At 40.9% G+C, this 23,993-nt stretch overlaps 1 protein-coding gene across 1 annotated transcript in view; it reads left to right on the top strand.

Annotated features, from left to right (window-relative positions):
* The window catches only part of LOC137259535 (atrial natriuretic peptide receptor 1-like), a 142,246-nt gene extending 118,581 nt beyond the window's left edge, over positions 1-23,665 (top strand). Inside the window, exons 15-22 of the mRNA XM_067797167.1 lie at positions 2,475-2,646; positions 9,102-9,251; positions 14,538-14,661; positions 15,463-15,531; positions 16,472-16,646; positions 17,300-17,398; positions 18,566-18,657; positions 20,541-23,665. Coding sequence (XP_067653268.1) covers positions 2,475-2,646; positions 9,102-9,251; positions 14,538-14,661; positions 15,463-15,531; positions 16,472-16,646; positions 17,300-17,398; positions 18,566-18,657; positions 20,541-20,603 — 944 coding nt within the window. The 3' untranslated portion in view covers positions 20,604-23,665. The remainder of the gene's footprint in view (positions 1-2,474; positions 2,647-9,101; positions 9,252-14,537; positions 14,662-15,462; positions 15,532-16,471; positions 16,647-17,299; positions 17,399-18,565; positions 18,658-20,540) is intronic.
* The last annotated feature ends 328 nt before the right edge of the window (positions 23,666-23,993 follow it).

Below are 23,993 nucleotides of genomic sequence, written 5' to 3'. Positions count from 1 at the left end.
ATTAGTGTACAAGGCCCGGGTTAGAATTGATCTTCAGTAGTCCATGCTTGTCTTAACTGGAGACTTACGGGATCGGGTGTTCTTGGTTGACACATGTCACCATATCCCATTTGCGATACTCATGCTGTTGATCACTGGATTGCCCGATCCAGAATTGATTATTTACAGATATCTGTCTAGCTGTCACATTGCAGAGTACGGCGTAAAAGTAAACTCACTAACTCACTCATTCGTGTATAAAATGTATAGCCCTCATAAGCCTTTATCTATATCCAACCCATTATGTGTCTACATAGCCATCTGCCATCCTTAAATAGACTCTCCAATAACAATCCACCATAACCACTGCCCGGGCCGATAATAATCAAAGTATTGAACTTCTTCATAGATTCGTAATATATTTTAACCACAATATGTGTCCTCATCGATATATAGTCGCCGAAGTTAACACATTTTGCATTTTAGCATTTTCAATGCTGTATCGCCAACCACCTGCGACCAGGATATACCTATCCATGTATACATTTATTCCTTTTTCGTTACCTCCCCAACCATCCAATTACCTCTCTCTATCCGTTCCTCTGCCTGTCGCCGCATCATTGCCAACATATAATCACAGCAATCCATCCATCTTACCATCTAGTCCCCTCAGCCAGATAACACCGACACTGCGCACTGTGTTGCCTGACGAGGCATCGACTAGCGAAGTCACATGTGTTTGGGCAGTCAATCAGCTCGCTGGTGGACAAGGATGGAGTATGCATACCGTTGGTTCTAACGGAACCTTGGATCAGGTTCACCCTGTGGATCACTGTGGATCACTGTGGATCATTTACCGTTATAATGGACCACATATGTGTGTTCACTTCGTTACTGTGCTAAGGGCGTGGACGGCATCAGGAACTTGGAATCCATATTATCAGCAAATAATTCTTGGAGCGAGTTGTGACTTTCTGCTGAGTGTGGGGAGTTATGATACTCGAGACATTTGTTCGTGCACATCTCGTGCGGATACTTCCTCTGTACTGAGCGGCAATATATATGTGTAAATTTAATATCTAACTGTCTCACATCGACCTTTCAGCTGCAAAATAATTATGAAAAAGTGCTGAAATAATTATTGTCAGTAGAGTAACAAATCTAAACCTTTTTAAAGATGCAATGTTACCATTTCCAAATGTGTGACAATTTCTTGCTAGCACATACCGACTTAAATATCCAGTCTCTAATATAATAAGTACATACACATGCTCCATTTATCATTAATATCGGGGAATGATGTCATTCAAAGTCAAGCTTGTTGATGAATATTTGGAGTGTTCACGAACACGTGTGTTGTGACAGCCAAATTTGTTAGATGTACCGAGAGCTCAGTGAGCCAACCACTTTGAATAATTTTCAAAGAACAATCAATATATTCCCCTCGAACGTTGACTGCCGGCGCCACATGGGTCTGAAGGTGTACATTCCTGGTAGAAGACTCAAGGGCAGGCCTAGAATTCCTGGCACCAGATGGTATCGTGATGTCAGTCTAATTCTGATTGGATTCGTGCACGGCAGATCGGTTATTAATTCATTACCGCTTCTACTTGGCAAAGTCTGATTAGTAGATTGTTGACGTGAATTACACGCCAAGTGAATGCATGGCATTTGTATGATGCGTGATTTAACACCTTGTTGAACTTTTATGCCATTTTATGGCACTTGCTGGGAAATATGGTCTATTGAAAAAGAACATGTTAATTAATAATGATATAATCAAGTTTAAACATATTAACATCAGTTAACTCAAAATGCTACTTAAACCTTTAAAACAATAAACGTTGCATGTTCATTGTTGCATGTTCACCGTTGAAACTGAACGAACTTTCATAGTTTTGGGCTTACTTTGCTCACATCCTCGATCTGAACAGATTATCCTCAGTGAGTTGTGCAGTTAAGTATCCAAACAGTTGACTCACTGTGTTGTTTAACAAGCTGCACAGATATGACACGGTCTGGGTGAAGACATTGTCTTGTCCAGTTGTGCGTCCACTGTACGTTCAGGATCTATGTCCAGTAGGTTCAGTGCTGCCAAGCGACCAGTATCCAAGGGAAGCGATACACAAGAAGTCAGTGAGTGATAGCGCTAGCAAGCCACCGACCACTGTATACTGCTTGCTGTTCTTCGTCAACGTCAGACTGAATGGAGCCATATCAACATCGCACCGGCTCCCATTTAAACAGTTTTATATATGATATTCACCACGAACCGGTCACACATCAAACCTATATGACGAATTCCAAATGTTCAAGTTGAACTAAAATGTGTAGTGTCAATCAACCAGGTCTCCTGATTGTCATACAATTACTTACCGGAATGTTGTACGGATGAACCTTGGAGTGTGGTTTATGTGTATATTTAACGTGGTGCATATTTTGTGAGACCTGGACCAGTATGTTAACTGTCCTCATACTTTACCACTATCTGGCAGAGATTTACCAGAAGGTCAAGAACGGAGTCAAGCCATTCTTCCGCCCGACACTTGAGGACTATGACTGCCCGTGTGACGAGCTGGCTGACGTCATCAGGCGCTGTTGGGCAGAGGATCCAATGGAAAGGCCGGATTTCCAAGCCTTAAAGAGCATCATTCGAAAACTTAACAAGTAAGTTTCTGGTGTTGTGCTTTGTTGTTCTGAATCTTGTCATACTGTTGTAAATTTCCCAAAATCCGTTAATCGCAACGTACGATCGTTCAAATATTTTGTATTGCTGACCTTTCCTCATGTTGCCTGTGCATGTGAACTATGGATTTGGTTGTCACCCAGATTAAGATGACTTGCCCCAAATGACTGGAACGTGTGCAGAATGGCAGCACCAACGTTAGTTTATGATAGCATTAGTTGGTGCCCTTTTTACAACCATCTCGCTTCCAACGCAGCATGTCCGATGTGGGAAGGTCGGTTTGTGTGTGTGCTTTGTTATTACAATGATTGAAAATTGTGTTGTCTTCTTAACGGGTTATGCGGCCTAGGCAGTACAAAAGTGTACAGACTAATTTTGCGCGAAAGCAGGACGTCCAAGTAGGTCTGTCCTGCCTTTGGGATACTTGCCCGAGAACGTACCACGGCGTCAGGGTAACGACTGTGCTACGTTAACATGTCCGCTTAGAATCAAATACATTTAGAGTGAGTGAGTATAGATGTACGCCGCTATTAGCAGTATTCAAGCAACACCAGACATAGGATTCACTTACTGTTGCCATGTAGAGAATCGAACATTGGACATCAGTGTGACGATCGAAGCTTTAACTACTAGGGTACACTACCACCCTAAATTCATTCAGAGGAAACCTAATGCTGGTCAGTAGTTTATTTCGCTTGGGTCTGGCATTTTGGTAACATGTAGTTGAAATAGTTTCGGTCAGTGCCTTCAGTGTTCGAACTAGCACATTCTGGCCAAGTACGTTAATTCCGGCTAGATTTTGAAACAGAAACATTCCAGCTATGTATTAAAAGAGACACATTCTAGCGATCTATTGAAACAAAAACGATTGACGTTTGCCATATATTGAAATAGACACATTCTATCCTGGTATTTGAATAGGGATATTCTGGCTAGGTAATTGATACTGAGAGGATTAATAAAACTCACATGGGTGCCTTTTCGGTGATAAAAGTAGTTAACAACAAAGCGTATGGGAACGGAAGTCTTCCATATTTCGACTCCCCAACCAAACAGTGCACAATCTCCGCTTAAAAAAATATATGAAAACAGTGTTCCCAGACACTCCAGATATGACATGTCTTATTTTAGTAAACATGTAATAAGGTTCTCAGGAAGTAAGACATAAATCTGTCCATATGAAATTGCACCATTAGATGTCATTTTGCCTTCATCAGTACCCACAAACTGTCATTATCTCGCCTGCACATAGACTGCCGTCTACCCAGTAATCACTGACTCCTAATATTGTGTCACATTATTGCCGTTTTATTACAAAACTATATCAGTTCATCTGAGATTGTCAGCAAAATGAATAAACCCTTATTCCCCTACGTTCCCCACCGGAAGGAAGGGACAATATAACTCCGTTCCCTTCGTCAATATTCCGCGTAAATGGCAAGAGCGGATTGCTTATTACGGTGTGTTGAGGAGGGTTATGGCAACTGATATTAGTTTGTGGGGGTTCATAGTGATGCCCTACGCAAGACGTTATGAGATGCTCCCAAATGGTCTTTGAGAGTTGTTCGCGTATTTAGCGTCCCTGAGGAACTTACAATGTAATGGCGCTATCGTCACAACTAGGACTTGAAAATAATACATTTGTATGCATTCAGACCTTGGCCCAGTCTAAGTAAACTTATCCTCGGTACCTTTCGTTGCACTCCACTACCGAGTCTAACAAAACCTTATGGGAGGTCGAGTCAGGTAACCTTTGAGATTGACCAATCAGAACACAGCTTGCCAAATCGCGAAAGTGGACATTCGCACATACTTTTTGAACATTTTATCTCGAAAAGGTTCGTACCCGAACGATTCCAAATGCTATGTAACGTACGATCACTTCCGAGTGATGCACTCGGCGTACGTACAACCATGACAACGGTGAGTAAACAGTCGCTGAAAATAGAGTTTGGGGCAATATTCAAGGATGTAATCTTGCGGAAATATTAGCTAATAGTAACCATGTCAACAGAAACCCCAAAGCGTATATACTGCAGATCAAATAACTGTGTTATATGCGGATTTTTGTTTGTGAAGAGATCTGTGTCAGTGACCTGAATATTTTGAAAGTCCATCCGATCCCTAAATAGTTGCCGTTGTCTGATTGGTTAAATCTATTTAACCGGCTCGCGTTTGGTTGGACTGCCATTGGTCCGTCAAAGGTTACCTGACGCAACCTTCTAATAGGTTGTGTTAGACTCAGTGTTGAAGTGTAACGAAATACACTGAGACTAAGTTTACTTAGACAGAACCTTGGCCCCGTTTCACAGAGCTGCCATAAATCTGAGACCTCGTAACGTTTCTCGTAACATTCATACGTCCTATACTATATAGGCGGTACGAATGATACGAGAAAAGTTCTTAAGCTTACGGGAGCTTTCTGAAACGGGGCCCTGTTAATTGACCACGCGACTCTGTGTTACAGTTCCTATTGATGGATGTCATAAAGCAACACGTTGTCAGTATCTTTATTCAGGGATGTCCAGCTGATGTACTTTTACAGTCTGTGCTTTCCAAATGAGCATGGGTTTATATCTCTTTTATCAACGTTTCATTAATACTTCGGTGAGGGTAGTATGGGTTTAGCACATTGTCCATGTGGAATCGAACGGAGTGACAAGGGTACATTTTAACGGCTTGTCCCCTCTCCATCCCTTAATGACATCCCGCCTCCAACTCTTCATCAGTCGCCACGTCTACTTCTACCACTGATCGCCTCTCTACGTCTGAGGGCACCATACTATCTTATCTGCCTGATTCAGTTTACAATGCACTCTGTTGTAGTTGAAATATTGCTGAAGTAATCAACATTCAGTCAATCTGGCTATTACACACATACCAAGCTTCTCAGCCGAAAGGCTGTCTGAACCCATCAAGAATGGCTTTTACACAGATTTACACTATTCGTGGAGCTCAAATCACCTGATGAACTGTACCCTTGCGAATGCTTATTCTATATTTAGATCAAAATCTGCTTTCAGAATCACAACATAATCTCTGTAAATTGCTTCAACTTTCCTACACAAGTTAACTTTCCCGTGATGTCGTGTAATGTTCCTGCACATTTTACAAAACTTTTGAGTCTGCCCTTTCCATGTAAATACCAAAAGGCACCAAAAGTGTTTGCAGACATAGACTTTAAAGACAAAACGTGCGAAACGTTTAATAACGAACAGGTGGAATGCATTTTAAAATCTTGCGCACATATGACAGAAATGATGATCAATACCTATCCCTATTTCCACAGTTTGTGTTTTTTCCCCAAATGACCTGGCTTCTATGTGACAGGTACCGTAGAGAAGGATGGCAGGTAGGCGTATAATCAACACTGATGGATAGCGACTCAATATCCCAGGATACAACTGTAATCCTACAATGGCCTTGATTGTATCAGATATCTTATGACAATTGAATTTTGTTTTTGTTTTTCTTGTTTTGCTTTCAAGTACTCATTCGTTGATTTGCAAAGAACGTTTACTTTTATTTTTGTTGCTTTCAAGCTTGAAACCAACCATTCTGATAAAGCTCTGCACGGGAAATTTGATGTTTTAAGATGCTACCTGCGTTTGCCATCTATGAGAACAAAATGAAAGTGAGTGAGTTTAGTTTTACGCAGCAATCAGCAACTTTCATGCTGAATGGAGGCAGTCTGTATATAATCTAGTCTCCAACAGACAGTCCAGTGATCAACAACATGAACATCAATCTACACATTTGGGATACGATTACATGTGGTGAATATCATTCCTAACCCGGACCTTCATGGTTCTGTTTTAATTGGAAGATTTTTGTTTCAAATTTTCAATGAATGATATTCTTATCGTAACAGGTGACTAACGGATTGTCAGCTTGGCTTTCTTGACTGACACATGTCATCCTCTCCTATATCATCGTGATGACAAGAACGAGTTACTGGAGATCAATTCTAACCCAGAACTTTTAGGGGTAGAAACTGTTTTGTACAGCTCTTGACAGTGCATGTACGTGTGTTATATACATGTAATCGTCTATACAATATTACCTTGGCGGTGTTAGCACGTAAATCCAATAACTTTTGTAGATTGGAACAACTTCGCTGAAGGCGCATTGCAGCTACTTCAGTTCATAGAGAGATCAGAAAACAGGGACATCCTGAATTTTCAATTAGGAGAAAGACACACCATTAAATCAGCCTAAATTCCTCTGTTCTTCACCAACGCTCTAGTTCCACCCACGGGCGAGACATGCAATACCAGAAGCACGATCATCAAAATGGATTTTTCCCATTTGTTGTGCTTTTTTAACCCGCGTATTGCTGAATTAGATCATCATAGCAGAACGCCGCCACCAGGGGCGCGGCGACGGTGGAGGTAGTCGTGTTCTTCTTAAATAGCAAGATCGATGTAAATATAATCAGGAAGCCGAAAAAGGGTTGATCGATTGCAGGTATTGAGCGGTGATAGTTAATCAGAGAGGGCACCTGCTCAGCAGAATGGCAAGTCCGACTCTGAAGTTGTTTCTCGAGACGCTCACTGAATGTTTATTACAAGGAGGTTACATTGGCGTCGAAGGAATATATTTATGCTAGTTTGAAAAAAAAATATAGTCGACACTTCAGAAACATGGAAGCAACTTATCATAATTGGCAAAATCAGTAATATGTTGTTAGGAAGTCTTGTCATTAGTAATTACTATGTATTGTAACAGCTAAGCATTGTAATTTACAAAGTATTGCTATCTCTAACCATTATGATTTTGAGCAAAGGACGCAGTATACGTATTATTTGCATGTAGTAAATGAACTCTTTCATGCGACTTTGTGGTCAAAAGTGTATATGAAGAGGCATCACACTTGTGTATCACTGAAATTGAATCTTGAAGCCTCACAATAAGGAGGGCATGATTTCTCTTATACTTTCTTTGCCATGTTGTTTCGAGTTACCTTTCTCGCATATTTACATTTATAATTCAGCGGTTGAAGTGGCGTAAAACAACAGTTTCATGAAACAGGACAGTATGGCCACAATGTATCTATATGCGTGTGGTTACTTTTAGAATGTCCTGCTTCTCTTTTTCTTTCCCTTTTGAGGTTTCATAGATGAGTTTGTTGGTGCTATCAGTGTTCTGTCTACATTTTGCTAAAGTTTCTACCTCACATGTTATATTTAAGGATGCGTGCACCATTAATCTAGTGAAAATGTATTTATATTGTTTCGTGAGACCATGTATGGCGTGACGCACTTCCTTTAAAATGTTTACGTGATTCTCTATTTTAATGTAAATGGTGTACTGCTGCTGCTGCTGCTGCTGCTGCTCCTCCTCCTCCTACTACTACTACTACTACTACTACTACTACTACTCTATCATGCGCATGCGCATGCGCAAGTAAGGCAGTGTCCACATCACACTGATATCTCTTAAGTATGGCTTTCCGAAAAGGCAGATTCCCTAATAACATATCAGTAGCCTCTTTTGTGTCTCTGAAAAGCTTACTTTTTGTCATCCCTGCGAACTGTTATCATTACCTGACCTGTGATTCCACCAGTGACAGTACAGATTGCTGGAGCGGGTAATTATAGCCCTGTAACATTCTAATTACAATGTGTCACTGGTCGAGTGTGTAATTAATGCTGGTGATACACATTAGTCGTCGTGGAATATGGCTAGATTCAGCAGTTGAAATGGATTTAATAAAACACCGTTAGTGTAACAAGGATACAATTCCAAAACAATGCATGATGAATCACGGTTGCTGTGGAGACGTTGCCTTCAGGTTGCAGGGTAGTGTTAATGACGGGTTCCAGAGAACATTCATACGTCTGGAAAACACCCGGTGTCGTAAGTTAGCAAAGGCCCCCCTATGATAAAGTCTAAATCGTACTATCGAGTTCTTGTTTATGTGGATAGAATTTTGTCGATTATGTTTGAAAGCACAAGGGTGTCAATTGTATCAAGAACGCCTCCCATCTGCTTAAATTCGCACTTTCCTTCCACAATTAAACGTGTCTATAAGACGAAATAACGTTTTACTCTCTACATGATGACGATGTTGTCTTGTAATCATCAATCATCAAACATTTACTGGTTTAGTTTCACCATCAACAAGACCTAGTGGCATGTTTGACATTGTCCTTCAAGAACAAAGTAATTAGACTGTCAAATTGGTCAGTGCAAAGTGAACATTTTGTCAAAGTCAACATTTTGTAACAAAAGCAAATTCTATTCAACGTAAACACTTTATTTACAAAAACCCAACCTATACTGTACTCAGAGGTGGTCTTTATTTCAATAAAGGCTGGCAGGGCGTAAACGAAATCACTGAGCCAGTATGTCAGTAACGTCATGAAATTGTAGGGAATAGATGGAATCCTTGGTGTCACACATCCCCTGTAACATGTACACTGTTTGGTTGCAGGGATGGCGACAAGGGCAACATCCTTGACAACCTGCTGTCCCGGATGGAGCAGTACGCCAACAACCTGGAGGCCCTGGTGGCAGAGAGGACGTCAGACTATCTGGAAGAGAAGCGGAAGGCGGAGGATCTACTATACTCCATGCTGCCGAAGTGAGTAGACACCTGGTGTTTCACGTCTGCGTTTTGCTTTTGATCCCAATGCTCATGCCATCTTGTACGTGCGATGATAAGAGAGTATCTGTACAGTTGTACCGACTAACCACCAAAGTGGCTTTTATACGACAAAATGCTATGGATGTCATTTTCTTCTTTCTTTCATTTTTTTACAACGTTTCTGGGCTATTCCTTGCCCCTTCGTCACCCACCCACTAAATAATAAAGAAGAAGTTGACATCCATAACATTTTGTCGTATATTAGAGTACCGACTTCTAAATGTCTCTCAAGAACCTCGAATGGCTTTGTTTGGACGTTGGTTTAGTTGGGTTGTTGTTTAACGCCGCACTATTACAACTATATAGTGTCAGTATGTAAACAACCGAATCATGATCACACAGTCAAGTGATCAATAGCATGAGCATCGATCTACACAACTGGGATACGATGACATGTGTCAACCAAGAAATCGGGCCTGACAGTCGATACCGTTAGTCGCCTCTTATGACGAGTACGGGATACTGAGAACCAATCATAATCTTCACAGGATTTCTGTTGGATGTGTGGAGTTGTGTGATAATCAAGCTTGCCCCGATTGAAAGTCACCGTTGACGACGTTTGTGTTACTATCAACGAATTGTTGTATCGGACTTAGTTGACACATTTTAGTTGTTTGTTCCAAGTTTGTCAATAGAATCTCATCCTTTGACAGCAGGTAATCATGCCGACCACTGTCTTCACGGCGGACAAACCCCTGGTGACTAGGTCATTGATCCTGATTGTACACCGATGGTCAGACCTGATCAAATCAGTATCCCTCTTCCACATTGATGACCTCGTGAAGACGTCACCAGCTCTCGGTATCGCACAGCCCTTGTTAAATACCCGTCGGTCGCGGGCAGTTTTCACATAGCTGTCAGTAATCAGATATGTATTATATTCTCGTATCAAACGAAAGATGACCGCATTAATACATGTCACATTGTCACTAACTCACTCGTGTATGTACGCCTTCTGTACGTGGATCCGCTTTTGGATGAGATTCTAAAGACAGGTGTTCTGTTTAAAAGTCTCTGTGCAAAACACGTAAACGAACCTATTTTGCTTGTTATCCGTTGGAAGATTAAAGAATCCTGACTTATCCAACAGGGTACCCATTTTCTGCTTGGTGAAAAGAAGCATGTTTGAACAAATTCACTTGCCTAAGGTGAGACCACATGTATCACATGTGGGACAGGACTGAAATCCAAAAACATGGTCACCATGCACAGACTTTCCGCTCGGTCACCCATCCACAGACTCTCCGCTCGTAACGCTGTTTTATATTCACATTTAATAAGTGAGTAATGAGTAAAATTATAAAAAAAATATAATCTTTAAATTTTAAGTAATTTCTGGTCATACTATACATACCGTATTTTGATTCCTTCCAGTACCAGTTCTGTATTTAGTATTCAGTGTTAGTGTGTGTTTTAAGCATTGTTAAAAATCGCTGTAATGCCCAGACATAATGGGTATCTTGAAGTAGAGGGATGGACATGTGGAATATGTTTACTCAACTGCAATAGCCCCTTACCCCTAAAGACGAAGTCATGCACAGACTTAGTATTCTTCCATGGTTTGGTAACATGTCTCCTGCTGACTTAAGGAAAGTGGTCCGAAATAGACTGGACAGTAAATGTCGTTGGAGAACATCAGACGTCATTAAGCACAGTGGCAAAGTCTCAGTGCTGCCAAATCTGTGTGTGCTCACTCCCCACAAAAGCCTATTCCGACTGGCTACACTCAGGCAATTACAGATCGGGAAACATGGAGCTCAAATAGAACACTGATCCGCTCATTCCTGTCACGCGGCAACATTTGGGCTCACATCAAAGCGTCAGCTGATATGTCCAGCCTGTAATTGTTTATTTTCTACACCAGCAGTGACTACGAAGTCTCCAGCGGGGCGATACACAACAGCACCTGTATTGTGTCCCACTCTTACATAATTATACAGTTTTAATTCAAAGAGACTATTTGGATTGTTGTTGGACTCTCTTGCGGTGTACTTTGATTTCTTCCGCTTTCTTCGCGCTTAGACAAATCACAATCCATGTCGCATGGTTGTTAGGTGAAACCATCCCCACCTGATCAGGAAGTGCAGTCCAGAAACAGACACGTTATATTTTGTTCTCTGCGCACGGGAACAAACATCGAGGGTACATTAAAACTGGGTCCCCGAAGGACCAGTGAACAATGTAAATATCTTACCGAACACCTCAATTTTGAATTGTTAAAAGCACGTATACCAAACTTTTTGCACCCATCCCTAGAATTTGCTAAATGAAAATATAGTTATCTCTCCTCAATCGATTTGCGTTTCAAAACATCGGTAATTTCCGTACATCATTACGTGAATCAATGATTTTTCGAGATAAAGAAATACTACCATGGAGCACCTAATAAATTCGGCATTCCCAGAGAGGTAAAACAATGTTACTTGCTTGTAAGCGGGGTACACTGAAAGTAATAGAAGAGTACTCAGTCAGTCGGAAAGCGGCATTTATGTGAGAGGAAAGCTAATGATCAAGGTAAATCACATTTTTGAAACAATGTATTGCCTGATGCAGGTCGTCATGTGTCAGTAACTGCAACACATATATTGTACTTTTTTTTCCTCTTCATTGTGTTTACTGAATATTCATGTTTATTTATGAATGTTTCTCTGTGGTCGTCCACTTTGGCAGTGCGCAGCAGAAAAGGACACCTAAAAAGAACATTATTACCAGTCGAGAAAGTGTCAGTTATTCATTCAGTTCATTTGAAAAAATGAACAAATGACCGGAATTCATAAGAGTACAGTTTCAAAACTTGTTAAAAGAGCTGAGCGACATGTTTTATTTGAAACGACTAACAGTTCCCTGAGCGGATCTGATGTTTTTGTCGTTATTGAACTGAACAGACACAATAAGATTTAACAACACAATATATCAAGGAAGTTCCATCAGTTTTTGTTATCTGGAACTGTTATGAGAGGTTTGGTTGGTGAAGGGCAGAAGCTCCGTCTTGTGGAAATACCCATATCAGCTGTACACTGTGTCTCGGCGAGTCCGGGCGGCGGGGTAGCCTTGTGGTTAAAGCGTTGACTCGTCACGCCTAGGACCTAGGTTCGGTTCTCCACATGGGTACCACATGTGAAGTCTGTTTCCTGTGTTCCAACCGTGAAAATGCTGGATTATTGCTAAAAGCTTCGTAGGGCTAAATTCACTCACTCACTCACGAAGACTGGTCACAGGACGTTATGATGTATGTGGAAGTCGCCGTGGCTGAGCGGGCTAGACGGATGTCTTGTGTGCTGGCGATTAGGTGCCTCTCTCTGAGGGTGCGGGTTCGAATCCTTGATGGGACTCAACTAAAAAGTTCTAGAATTTGTACTTTACTAAGAAAGCGAAATCCCAAATATCACATATGTGAAAACTAAAATGTTGCAATGCATTATGACATACATGCGCTGCGAGACCGAGGGCATATCACTGAAAACTAAAACCAAACAACTTTGTATTCCATCAATGTTATTTTATGTTATTCATGTTATTTTGCTTGTCAGATTCATACCAGCACTCATTCAATCACTAACAACCATGACATCTTGTGAGTTTGGTTATATCCACCGATGTTTCATTGAAATTGTACACTGAAACCTTTGATGACCTCATCGTCAAACCAATCTGGAATCCCATTAGAGATCTTATGTAACGATCGAGTGTAACGGTAAAGGTTAGAGCAAACACGAATGACCACTGCTGGTATAATTCAGACAAATCTCTGACACACATCTATATTCAGATTACCATGAATTTGGGACCGAAGGCAGAACTAAATTTCTTGAATTTCTCATTAATTATTAACTCTCCCTCAACTTCACATTTCTTATTGAAATATCAAATCAATCTTTTATCAAATGGAAAATTATCTATTAATGGAGAATCGTCAACTGTGTCTTCATTTGATTTTTACTGTATTGCATGTCCAATGTAAGTCAGCTATTTCCCACACAAGAATGTATTCCCCTTTAAAGTACAAGCCCTCATGTTCAACATTTCGTGGCACAGATCGAAACATACCACTCGCGCTAGCCAGGTAATCTGTTCCTCGTGGCAATGCCTGCACATCATCTCATGGTGAAAAATGTAATCTTCCAACACTCCACACATCACTGTAATTTATCGGATCCATATCCATTATTCGTCTTGCTAATGAAACTGCATATGGACATCCTGGCGTTCTGCCGTCATGGGGCCTGCTGACAGTCAGGACTGAGTTGCAAGTCAGTCACGTCGCAGATGTTTGTGAGGTGCGTGCTGTTGAGTTGAAGACAACATGATAGACTCCAGACAAATGAATATATTGGGTAACACTGTCGAGATCAAAATAAAAGAAATATATATGTTTACCATTTGCTGGCCCTTAAGAGATGTGTATTCTTTCGCTAAAATATTCATATTTTGTGGACAAATTTTATGTTGAGAACTGAATATATTCTACCCCCTATCGCGTTAACATATTGAATACTGAACGTTATCTCCAAATATGTTATCTCACGAATTGTTTAATATATAGAGAATCTGATTTTGTGTCTTTTCAAATGAAATATCTCCACGGGGTGTTGAAGTTACACTTACTTACTTTTTACTGTGATATCATATGACATGAGGGTGAGATTATATTTGTCATAAAAATCACTCTACATTAGTTTTCAAGGTACACCTCTGAAAATATACTGCTACTGTCATAGCATTGTGACGTCATCCAGTTTATGACTGCATAATCTTTGATGCACGTCGTCATGGTTTTGACATCATTGCATTATGAGTAATGCAACTGATGACATCAGAGGATTGTAAAACAAACGTCTTCTGTCAAAATGATATCTCAAGTGGAACCTAGTATGGATGACAAAACGAGGTGGTATTAACGACCTTATAAGGAATCAAGTCCATCAGGGTCATCCACTATTTGGAGACACAGGTCTCCAGAGCGGCGATGATCGTCACACAAACACCTCAACACAGTCTTAACGGTAAAGGTATTTTGTACAAATACCCCCAAAGGCGCGGCAATTAGCTGCATAACCCCGATCACCCGGAATACACATCCTGTATTTTTCCAATGCATCTACACAACGTCACCTGTAATTGTATGCATAAAGTTTCGTATTTTGTTCATGAAAATATGATAATTGTACTGCTCTTTGTCAGTGTAAAGCCACTGCCATTCACATACATAAGTCTGTCTTCCAGGTCAGTTGCTGGTCAGCTAATTCGCGGCGAGTCGGTGACAGCAGAGGCTTTTGAGAGCGTCACTATCTACTTCAGCGACATCGTCGGCTTCACTGCTATGTCAGCGGAGAGCACTCCTATGCAGGTGTGGTTGCCGAATTTAGAATCAATGACAACATGTGCATGCAATTATAAGTCAATCATTTATCAAAGATCATTGCGTATCCTCTCGATAATGGACACCATCTACCTATCTTAACTGATGACTGGTTTGTCTGGTCCAGACTTGACCTGTTCACAGTTCAGGCAGATAAGGATAAAATGGTGCATACTGCAGCTCCCTGGCACATTGAAGGCGATAAATATGTAGTGTGAGAAATGTTTGCTAGCCGTCAAGCCCAGTTCCAACTTTCAGTGGGTAGAGTAAGTGAAGCATATCTTCTGTCATATATCATACTGTTGTCGGGATAACCCTCTCACAATATCATTAATTCAACCCATAAATGACATCAATATATCACCATATGATCAATTACCTGATTGAAATTGTTATCAGGAAGCTGTGATGTTGTAAAAATATAAGAAAAATACGTTATATGTTCTAAACCGTCGTTGGAATAGTCGGTGGCGTCAGATCTGAAACCCAGGTTCGTTTCAACCTCGCTGTCGTTAAATGCACACTTCCGTATGCATTGACACCTCTTTGTGATGAGGATAATTCAAACCGTCCATACCCGCTTATCAGACCTTTCAGATCCGCCAGTCGGTATTGAGGTTCCTAAATCGTTTATGCATGTGGGGACATGGGAGTAGTTAATATGGGAAGATCTGACAGGATTCAACTGCCACGATATTCCTTGTAGTGATTATCAGGATGTCAAGATCAGAGAGAATTGTGTTATGCGGAATACATAGTTTAAGATAATACTCTTGTGTATCATTTCAGATTGTTGATTTCCTGAATGACCTGTATACGACGTTTGACTCCATTATAGAAAATTTCGATGTTTATAAGGTAATTTATTGAGATTTGTTGTCGGTGACATTATCTAATTGGAACCAGGTCGACCATACGTTTGTGTAAGGCGTGGCATCCCCGAAAAGCTCTGCTTTTGTATGTTCACCTCGAGTCAGCTTCATGCATGTGTTTCATTATTTACAACTAACAGCACCAGTGGACATCAGATCATGCACTAGAATGTAATCGCAGTACTGGCTGTTGCATTGTGTTGTAGTCCCTGTTATGTATGAGGTGTTGGCACTAATTAGAGACTAGTCTTACTGGACTAGTTAATAGTCATATGTCCCCATAACATCCATCTACTTTGTATATTTTGATTTCCGTGTGTGATATATCAATGCTTGATTCTTAGGCCGTGTTATTGATATTGATAAAAAATCGCTTTATAATATGATTTGGTTTTCGATGATCGATTACTGATTGGGAGCGAGTGACATTTATGGTCAGTTAGTCAGGTATTTCGCAACGCGTTCTGTTATCGTGGTGGAGATGTAACTGATATTTAGAGAATCTCACCCAAGCGTCTACTGATATCAGTTATTATTACTCACCCGTTGAAGATACTGCAGTGTAATATTTTACGGCAATGTTGCACTAGTGTAATGCCGCTTGACGTATGACGTCAAAATGGTTCAAAGTTGTGACGTCACAATGCTAATGCTAATGGCGCAATTTTACTAGACCTTGCTTGAGTTGATAAAGTTACAAATATCCGAGGCTTGCCGAGTTACAAGTTACAATTTTTGTACTTAAAAACGAGTGTTGATATCAGAGGACTGACTGAGATTCAGTCTGTTTATCATTAAAAGACACTGTTCCTTAATTTTCAAAGAAAAGTGACACCCCTGATACTGCCTTTAGTCTTGCAGTGTTACATTTTATTTACATTCTTGCGCTGCTGTCTGTTACTTTTATTTCTTTATTTTCTCTACAGGTGGAGACGATAGGCGATGCCTACATGGTGGTATCGGGTATGCCAGTACCAAACGGAAATCTGCACGCTCGGGAAATCGCAAGAATGTCTCTAGCGCTGCTAAATGCTATAAAACACTTCCGTATACGTCACAGACCCGATGAGCATCTAAAGCTAAGGATAGGCATACATACAGGTGCGAAGACGATAGTTTGTAAATTACTGACAGTAATGTTTCGACATTAGTTAAACCCTGACAAACAACCATTTTCGCGTGTGTCTCGTGTTCAGTCTAATAGGTGCATGGTCAGAGGTCAGAGATGGGTCTTAAAATGTAAAACAATCCTCAATTTGCACCATATACCGTGTCAGTATCTCAGTCACCTTATTGTTTCATATCTCACAATACTTTAGTTTCGACATAGACAACTTCGATGTGTATGTACAAGGTAAGTGGTTAAGATTGTATTTCTCCCGCTAGTTTCAGGGTTCTCAATCAACTCATTTGACCAAACATTTACTTAAACGATTTGCACATCTCTCTGTTCAAAATAGAGTGGAATGACCCAGTCAGGTTACATCATGAGCATGTTGAAAGCCTCATTCAGCAGTATTGCACCTGAGCGATGTAGAATGACAACAATCCTAATGGATCTGAACCCAAGCACATGGTTATACCGGAAAAACTGATATGTTACCGGAATGTGATGCGTTTAGGCGTCTGACCCCATGGCATACAAATCACCTTGATGCAGTTGAACTGTGTGCGTGGTATTTAACTAAAGACAACTGACGTACACTCTCACAAATGATGATCTATCACCCGTCTCAGTACATGATGTGTTTCAGGTAGTGTATGTGCTGGGGTGGTAGGACTCAAGATGCCAAGGTACTGTTTGTTTGGAGATACGGTCAACACCACGTCGAGGATGGAGTCTAACGGTCTACGTAAGTCTCAGGAATGATTACGCACTCAATGTCACATGGTCTCCACAAGTGTTCAGTCGTTTTGCTCCCTCACTTCCTAATAACCTACGCACCTTTTCGATATCTTACACCCGTTTACCCATTCACTGTCTAATAGTCAACGTTTGTGTCCCATAAAGTACTAACATCTATTCATTTACTCTCTAATGGTCTACGTAAGTGTTCATTAGTGTCTACAAACTAACGTCCATGCATGCGCTGTCTAATGGTCTATTTGAGTGTTCAATAACATCTACTTAGTAACATTCACTCGTACTCTGTCTAGTGGTTTACGTAAGCGTTCAATAACGTCTACTAACTAATGTCCACTCATGGTGTACATGATAACGTCCACTCATACACTGTCTACTGGTCTACGTCAGTGTTCAATAACGTCAGCTGGACTACGTGAGTGTTCAATAACGTCTACCAGCTAACGTCACTGTCTTATGGTCTACATGAGTGTTCAAAATAACGTCTAATGGTCTAGTGAGAGTTCAATGACGTCTACTAACTAACGCCCACCAATACACTATCTTACATTCTACATGAGTGTTCATTAACGTCTAATGGTCTACGTTGGTGGTCAATAACGTCTGATGGTGTACATGATGTTCCACTAGCTAACGTCCACTCATACATTGTCTAATGGTCTACGTTTGTTTTCAATAACGTCTACTAACGTCCACTCATACACTGTCTCATGATCATGGTCTACGTGAGTGTTCAATAACGTCTACCAGCTAACATCACTGTCTAATGATCTATGTGAGGGCTCAGTAACGTTTATTGGTCTACGTGAATGTTGAGTAATGTCTACTAACTTACGTCCACTCATACACTAAGGTTTACTGGAGTGTTCAATAACGGCTGCTGCGTAGAACTAAACTCACTCACTCATTCATTAACATCTAGTAACTAACGTCTACTCATACACTGTCTTATGGTCTACGTAAGTGTTCAATAACGTCTAATGATCTACGTGAGTGTTCAGTAACGTCTACTAAATAACTCCCATTCATACACTGTCTAATGGTCTACGTGAGTGTTCAGTAAGCCTTTTCACTTTTGGAATACATGGAATAGAAATATAAATACGTTTCAGTTCCGTATTCACCATGCTGTCTAACTTGAAACAATCCTTTGCAGCTTTGAAGATCCACGTAAGCCAACAAACCAAAGACGTGCTGGACCATTTCCGAACCTTTGATGTAGAACTCCGGGGACAAGTGGAGATGAAAGTAAGTGACAGGTCCACAGCTGTAGATAGTTACAGCAAAGACCATATCACCCTACTTAATTATGTCGTGTGGAACTGCAAAGCGTGATATAGCTTTCAGACGCGGTCATGGATTCTACTGGACCATAGTGAGTAACGTAGTATACCGTATTTTGATCGTAGAGCCATGTTACGACGGTGTACTACGGTCAACACAACGGCGCAGTAGGGTCAGTTTCGGTGTAGTCTGGGAAACAAGGGTCAAGGACATTGAAACTACGTTAACAGTAGTGTCTTGGCATGTGTCTTGGATTCAAGCCAACCCCTTGGAGATATTTTGAACATGCTGAAATTTGTTTGGCCTGATCACGGCAGAAGCTGAAGGTACTGTCATAACGATGACGACCTACGTTCAAATACGCTCAAATACGTCTAACCACGATTACCTAAGGACAAATAATAGCCTATTAATACTACTACTAGATATTTAAAAGGGCGTTTTGTTTTTCCCTTTATCATTGGATGTCCATCACAACGGCACATGATATTTTTAATGTCAACTCCCTGGGGATCATACAACTCTAGCAGCCTACCAGGCGCACCGAGTTAGTGGGCTTTCCCATCCATACGAGGTACCCATTCACGACTAGGTGGACTGGGACAGATAGTCTCGTTATTTTGTCCATGTTTACTGCACGTTGCTGTAACCGCAATTAGGTTGCTAGTACGTATTCGTGAGGCTACCATTTGGTCATCTACCAACGGATTCGTGGGTTCTTTTCAGTGCAGAGGGTTGTGTACTGCACACTATTGGTTGTGACAACACTGAATGCACACAAAGTCGATTCCAAGGGTTTTTTTACACCCGGTCACCAGTGGGCTCGATCCCAGTACCTCCAAGCTCGCTGGATAAGTAGCTTGGCACCCTAGACAGCTCTCACACCGCGCCCCCATTAAAGTCTACTGGAATCACTCCACGCTCATGCCTAAGACGTCACCGCCGGTTTATGATCAGTGTCTTGTGTACATCACCCACAGTATTTGTTTGGATGTCCGAGGGTCCTGAGTAACGGAGTAACAACAGTGTGCATTGTGCTTGTATATAACTCCGTTGCACCAGTGGCGACATGGTAGCCAAGTGAGTGAACTCGTAACAAAGAATCCCCAGGAGCCTTTTTCTGCTTCCCCGCCATGATATTGCTGAAATATCGCTGAAAGCAGGGATCAGCTGCTCTACAAATAAGGGAGATTTAAGAAGTGTCACAGTACGAAACATGCCTAATGATCAAGCTGTCCCGTGTTTGTAAACAACCAGTGATGGGGTCTCCAAGGAGCATGTTCTGATAAAATGTGGGCAAGACAGTGTTTCGTATTTTATGAGCGTTTCACTCATTTACTGCCACAGTCAATCGCAAACTCTCGTCAGTCTGCTCCATTGTGGCCGGCAGACATGTTGTTGTTGTTTATTTATTGCTAAAATAATAATAATTACTCGCACTATTTTAGATCAAATAGAGACATGTGCCTCAGGGAAGAAGCACGCTATTTTAGACTGTTATACTTCAGTGGAGGACAAAAGTGAGTGAGTTTAGCAATATTCCATCAGTGTCGCAGCGGAAGAAACCACAAATGTGCTTCACATATTCTACGTATGTGGGAAATCGAACCTGCGTCTACAGCTTGATAAAAGAACGGTTTAGCCACTAAGCTAGTGCTAGTTGCCTTTTACGGCACGAATATTATTATTTGATAATTTGAAGTAACATTCAGGGTTGTCAGGATCACTGACTTAGCTGACAAATGTCATCACTACCCAATTACGTAGATCGATGTTCATGCTGTCGCCCTTACGGCAAGATAATTATTCTTTGATAATTTGAAGCATCACTGTGTTTTCTGTTTCAGGGGAAGGGAGCACAGACAACGTACTGGCTGGTTGGAGAGACGCCAGCCTCCTCATCATCCTGACCTGCATCGATAACATATTCTCTACAGTGCTGCTTTCACCCACAAGGAGACACTGGTGTTGGCAGTTATTTTACACCCCAAGGATTACTTTTAGTTTGGTACTGGGAATCTTACGGACAGATGGTATTACGCTGAACTATCGTATCATACACGGCACTTGGACGATCTTCCATAGACACCATTGGGTAGTAGTGAATTGTCATGGATGCATTTGATAGAGCTGAAATACAAATACTAGCAATGGATAGCGGTGAACTACCATGCATGGCATTTGGTAGTGCTGAACTAACTTTAGTGGCATTGGAGACCAGTGATGTATCACGGATGCATTGGGTAGTGCGGAACTGCCTTTAGTAACATTGGGTATTTGTGAACTACCATGAATTGAATTGGGTAGTTCAGAACTACCTTCCGTGGCATTGAGAACTATTAAAATACCGTACATGATATTATCCAGTGGTACAATACCACGTAAGACATTGAACAGCACTGTGGTGGAGCGCGGGAGTTTCCTTCTTTGTGAAGCATCCATGTCAGATCTTGCTCTGGATCCATCCCGCGGACAGTATGGCTGTGATTGTCAATGTGGTTTATTCCTAGCCCCTGATACGTTTTGCCGCTGCACTGACACTAGGTGTTCTCGAAGGAAGTCCGAGTGTATCTTGGTAGTACCCCAGGGAGAGAGGTGTGTGCATGGAACTAAAGAAATATGTCCTACTGAGGTGAACTCAGTGATCAGTAGGAAACCTTGTTGGATCACTGGATGGTATGTTTTGTTATGTTCACACATTTTCTGTCGCATGTTTTGAAGTTGGTTATACTGGACCCCTTTGAATGAACATTACGAGTTTGTCATTGCTTCTTGCAATGGTCTTGGCTTTGGTATATATTTGGTTCAAAGAACCAAAAGCCATAGTATTCGACACCAAATATTTTTTTTCTTGAACAGACAAGATGGCTTCTTGAGAAGAAACAACAATACGATAACAAATAAAAAAAAATTGGGAACAAACTGGATGTACGTAATGTTGCACTCATGACAAACAACGGGCAATGTGTTAAATATATGCGTATGAAGGTCGCATGAATGACAACGGACAGCGTGCTGAAGATGCCAAAAGAATGTGTATAAACATGCTGAAGAACGGACTCTCATCTGAACGATGGGAGGACAAACCAAACATGCAACAAAGACGGAAGTCATATGCTGAGATCTTGTGAGATCAGATAAATTCTGATTTGTGTTGTCAAATCGTGGAACCTTTTGGCCATCACTCTGACGATGATCCAAATGGGTGGATTAGTTTTTGGTACAAAACTGTGAATGGTTTGATTTAAGCCTGTGTGTGAACAATAACGGATAGCAATTGTTGGTTGTATATCTGGACCTCGTCAGGTTTTGTTTATGTGATAACCATGGCACAAAGACGATGATGATGAATGGCGTATTGAAGCGGAGTCATATTTATCCTTCCAGTTAATAAACAACCTGTTAGAGATTGAACAGTCCTTTGGCGGAAAGCACCATTTGATATCGGCTTCTACTGTGTTTATCTGTCAGACACCAAGCTTGCCCTTGACGTCACCATGTTTTTGTTGTGCTGACTGTAAAAAATGTGCAAACGTGTTTCATTCATATATTATCTGTGTTTCTTATTACAATGGCTGTGATTTATCTAACTCATTCAGAAGACGTCTGGTTTATCAGACTAAGATTCTTACTACTGTATCAATTGTACCCAAGTTAGTGTGTTTTTGTCAACATTTTGTGAATCTTAAGGATATTCAACTTCGTTGATTGAGGATGTATGGTCTACAGATGTACGTGGAGAGTTCTGTTTAGTCAGTGTATCATATGGACCTTTGTATGTATGTAAGTCTAACGCTGACTTCCCATTGAAGAACCTTCATAAATTCTATGATATGCAATATTCGACACTGGCTTGAAGATTAGTTGCTGACAAGGAAAATATATTTGACATTGAGTGAAGGTATAGAGCAATCCGCAACTTTATGGAACAAAATATATTAGTTACTGATTTAAATAAATCTGTCTGCTTCAGATCCCCAAATCCGCTTTCTTCACCACTATAAGGTTCTAAGATGAATTTGCCGATAGGACTTCCAGGTGGTCCAGAATGAGACAATAGTAGCTCTGATCAAAGATTTCTGATCATATCAAAACCCATATCGTGACACATTGCGGTATATCTGTTGAAAACTACGGCAAACCCACAAGTACGTGTAAAGACAGCGTAGGGCTGAGGTTAACGGTTTCGCGCCATTAGACCAAGCCTTGAAGATAAAACCTGAATAACGAAAAGACGGATCTTGAGTTTGCTGTATTGGTCATTGATGTCCTCCTACAAGTGACGGTATTGTAGTCTGATCACGCATGCCTTACAGCGAGCAGCTTTGTAATACTATTTTTCTGATGATATAGACACAAAACCCCATTACATGAAATCTGTAGGGTGCACTGTTGCCAGTATGGGGCAGATGTTAACCTAAAAATAATTGCTAGAACAGATAATGACCCACTGATGCCTGTGAAAATGATAATGTTTATTTGTATGAGACGATAAAGATAGAGGGATCAGTCTTACGAAAAGGGTTGTGCTGAAGATTTTCATGTGTGTTAAAATTTGCATGGTAATTAATGGTGGGTAGCGGATGGTCAAGAGGTTATTGTGTGTGTTCTTTGTGACCTTGGCGATGATGATTCAAACAAAATTACTTTGCCGAGCAGCACTGTGTGACTTCTGTTGTTGATGCCCAGTTTCTTCAGGTTGTATTAGCAAATTCCATTCACCTACTTGAAGCTAGTTCGGTACAAGCATTTGCCACAGCCACAACCTTGCCTTGAATATTCAATATGGAATCCACTTTACAAAAACAAAAGACAATATGAAATATGAAAACATATATAACATGATCAGTTAGTGAGGCTTAATGTTGGGGACCTAGCGACAATGTCATTGTCTCTACATTGTTAATGTCTTAGTCTTTCCTCTGCTTAAGTATTTTTATACTTGTGTGGAGTTCAAAGACAGCGTGATACATTAAAAATACACAGTGTGCAACCTGACATTAAATACTACATTCTGGGATATTTATTTTGTTGTCTTTTTGTCTCAAAGGGACAGCTGGGTGTAACGACTGATCAACCTGTTGGTTCATATCCTACTCGACACTCATTCCAAACGAGGCCCACACAAGGTGTAGGGAGGCACACAAAAGGTCTAGGGAGGCCCACACAAGGTGTAGGGAGGCCCACACAAGGTCTAGGGAGGCCAACACAATTTGTAGGAAGGTGCACTCAAGGTCCAAATGTGCATAAGAAACCCACATACGTTCAACTGAGGCACAGATAAGATCTAGGGAGGCCCA

This window comes from Haliotis asinina, chromosome 13, assembly GCF_037392515.1.
Source record: "Haliotis asinina isolate JCU_RB_2024 chromosome 13, JCU_Hal_asi_v2, whole genome shotgun sequence".
In the NCBI taxonomy this organism is placed as follows: Eukaryota; Metazoa; Mollusca; class Gastropoda; order Lepetellida; family Haliotidae; genus Haliotis; species Haliotis asinina.
Note: the sequence above shows the minus strand (reverse complement) of the source record. Positions and strands in the feature narration are given on the sequence as shown.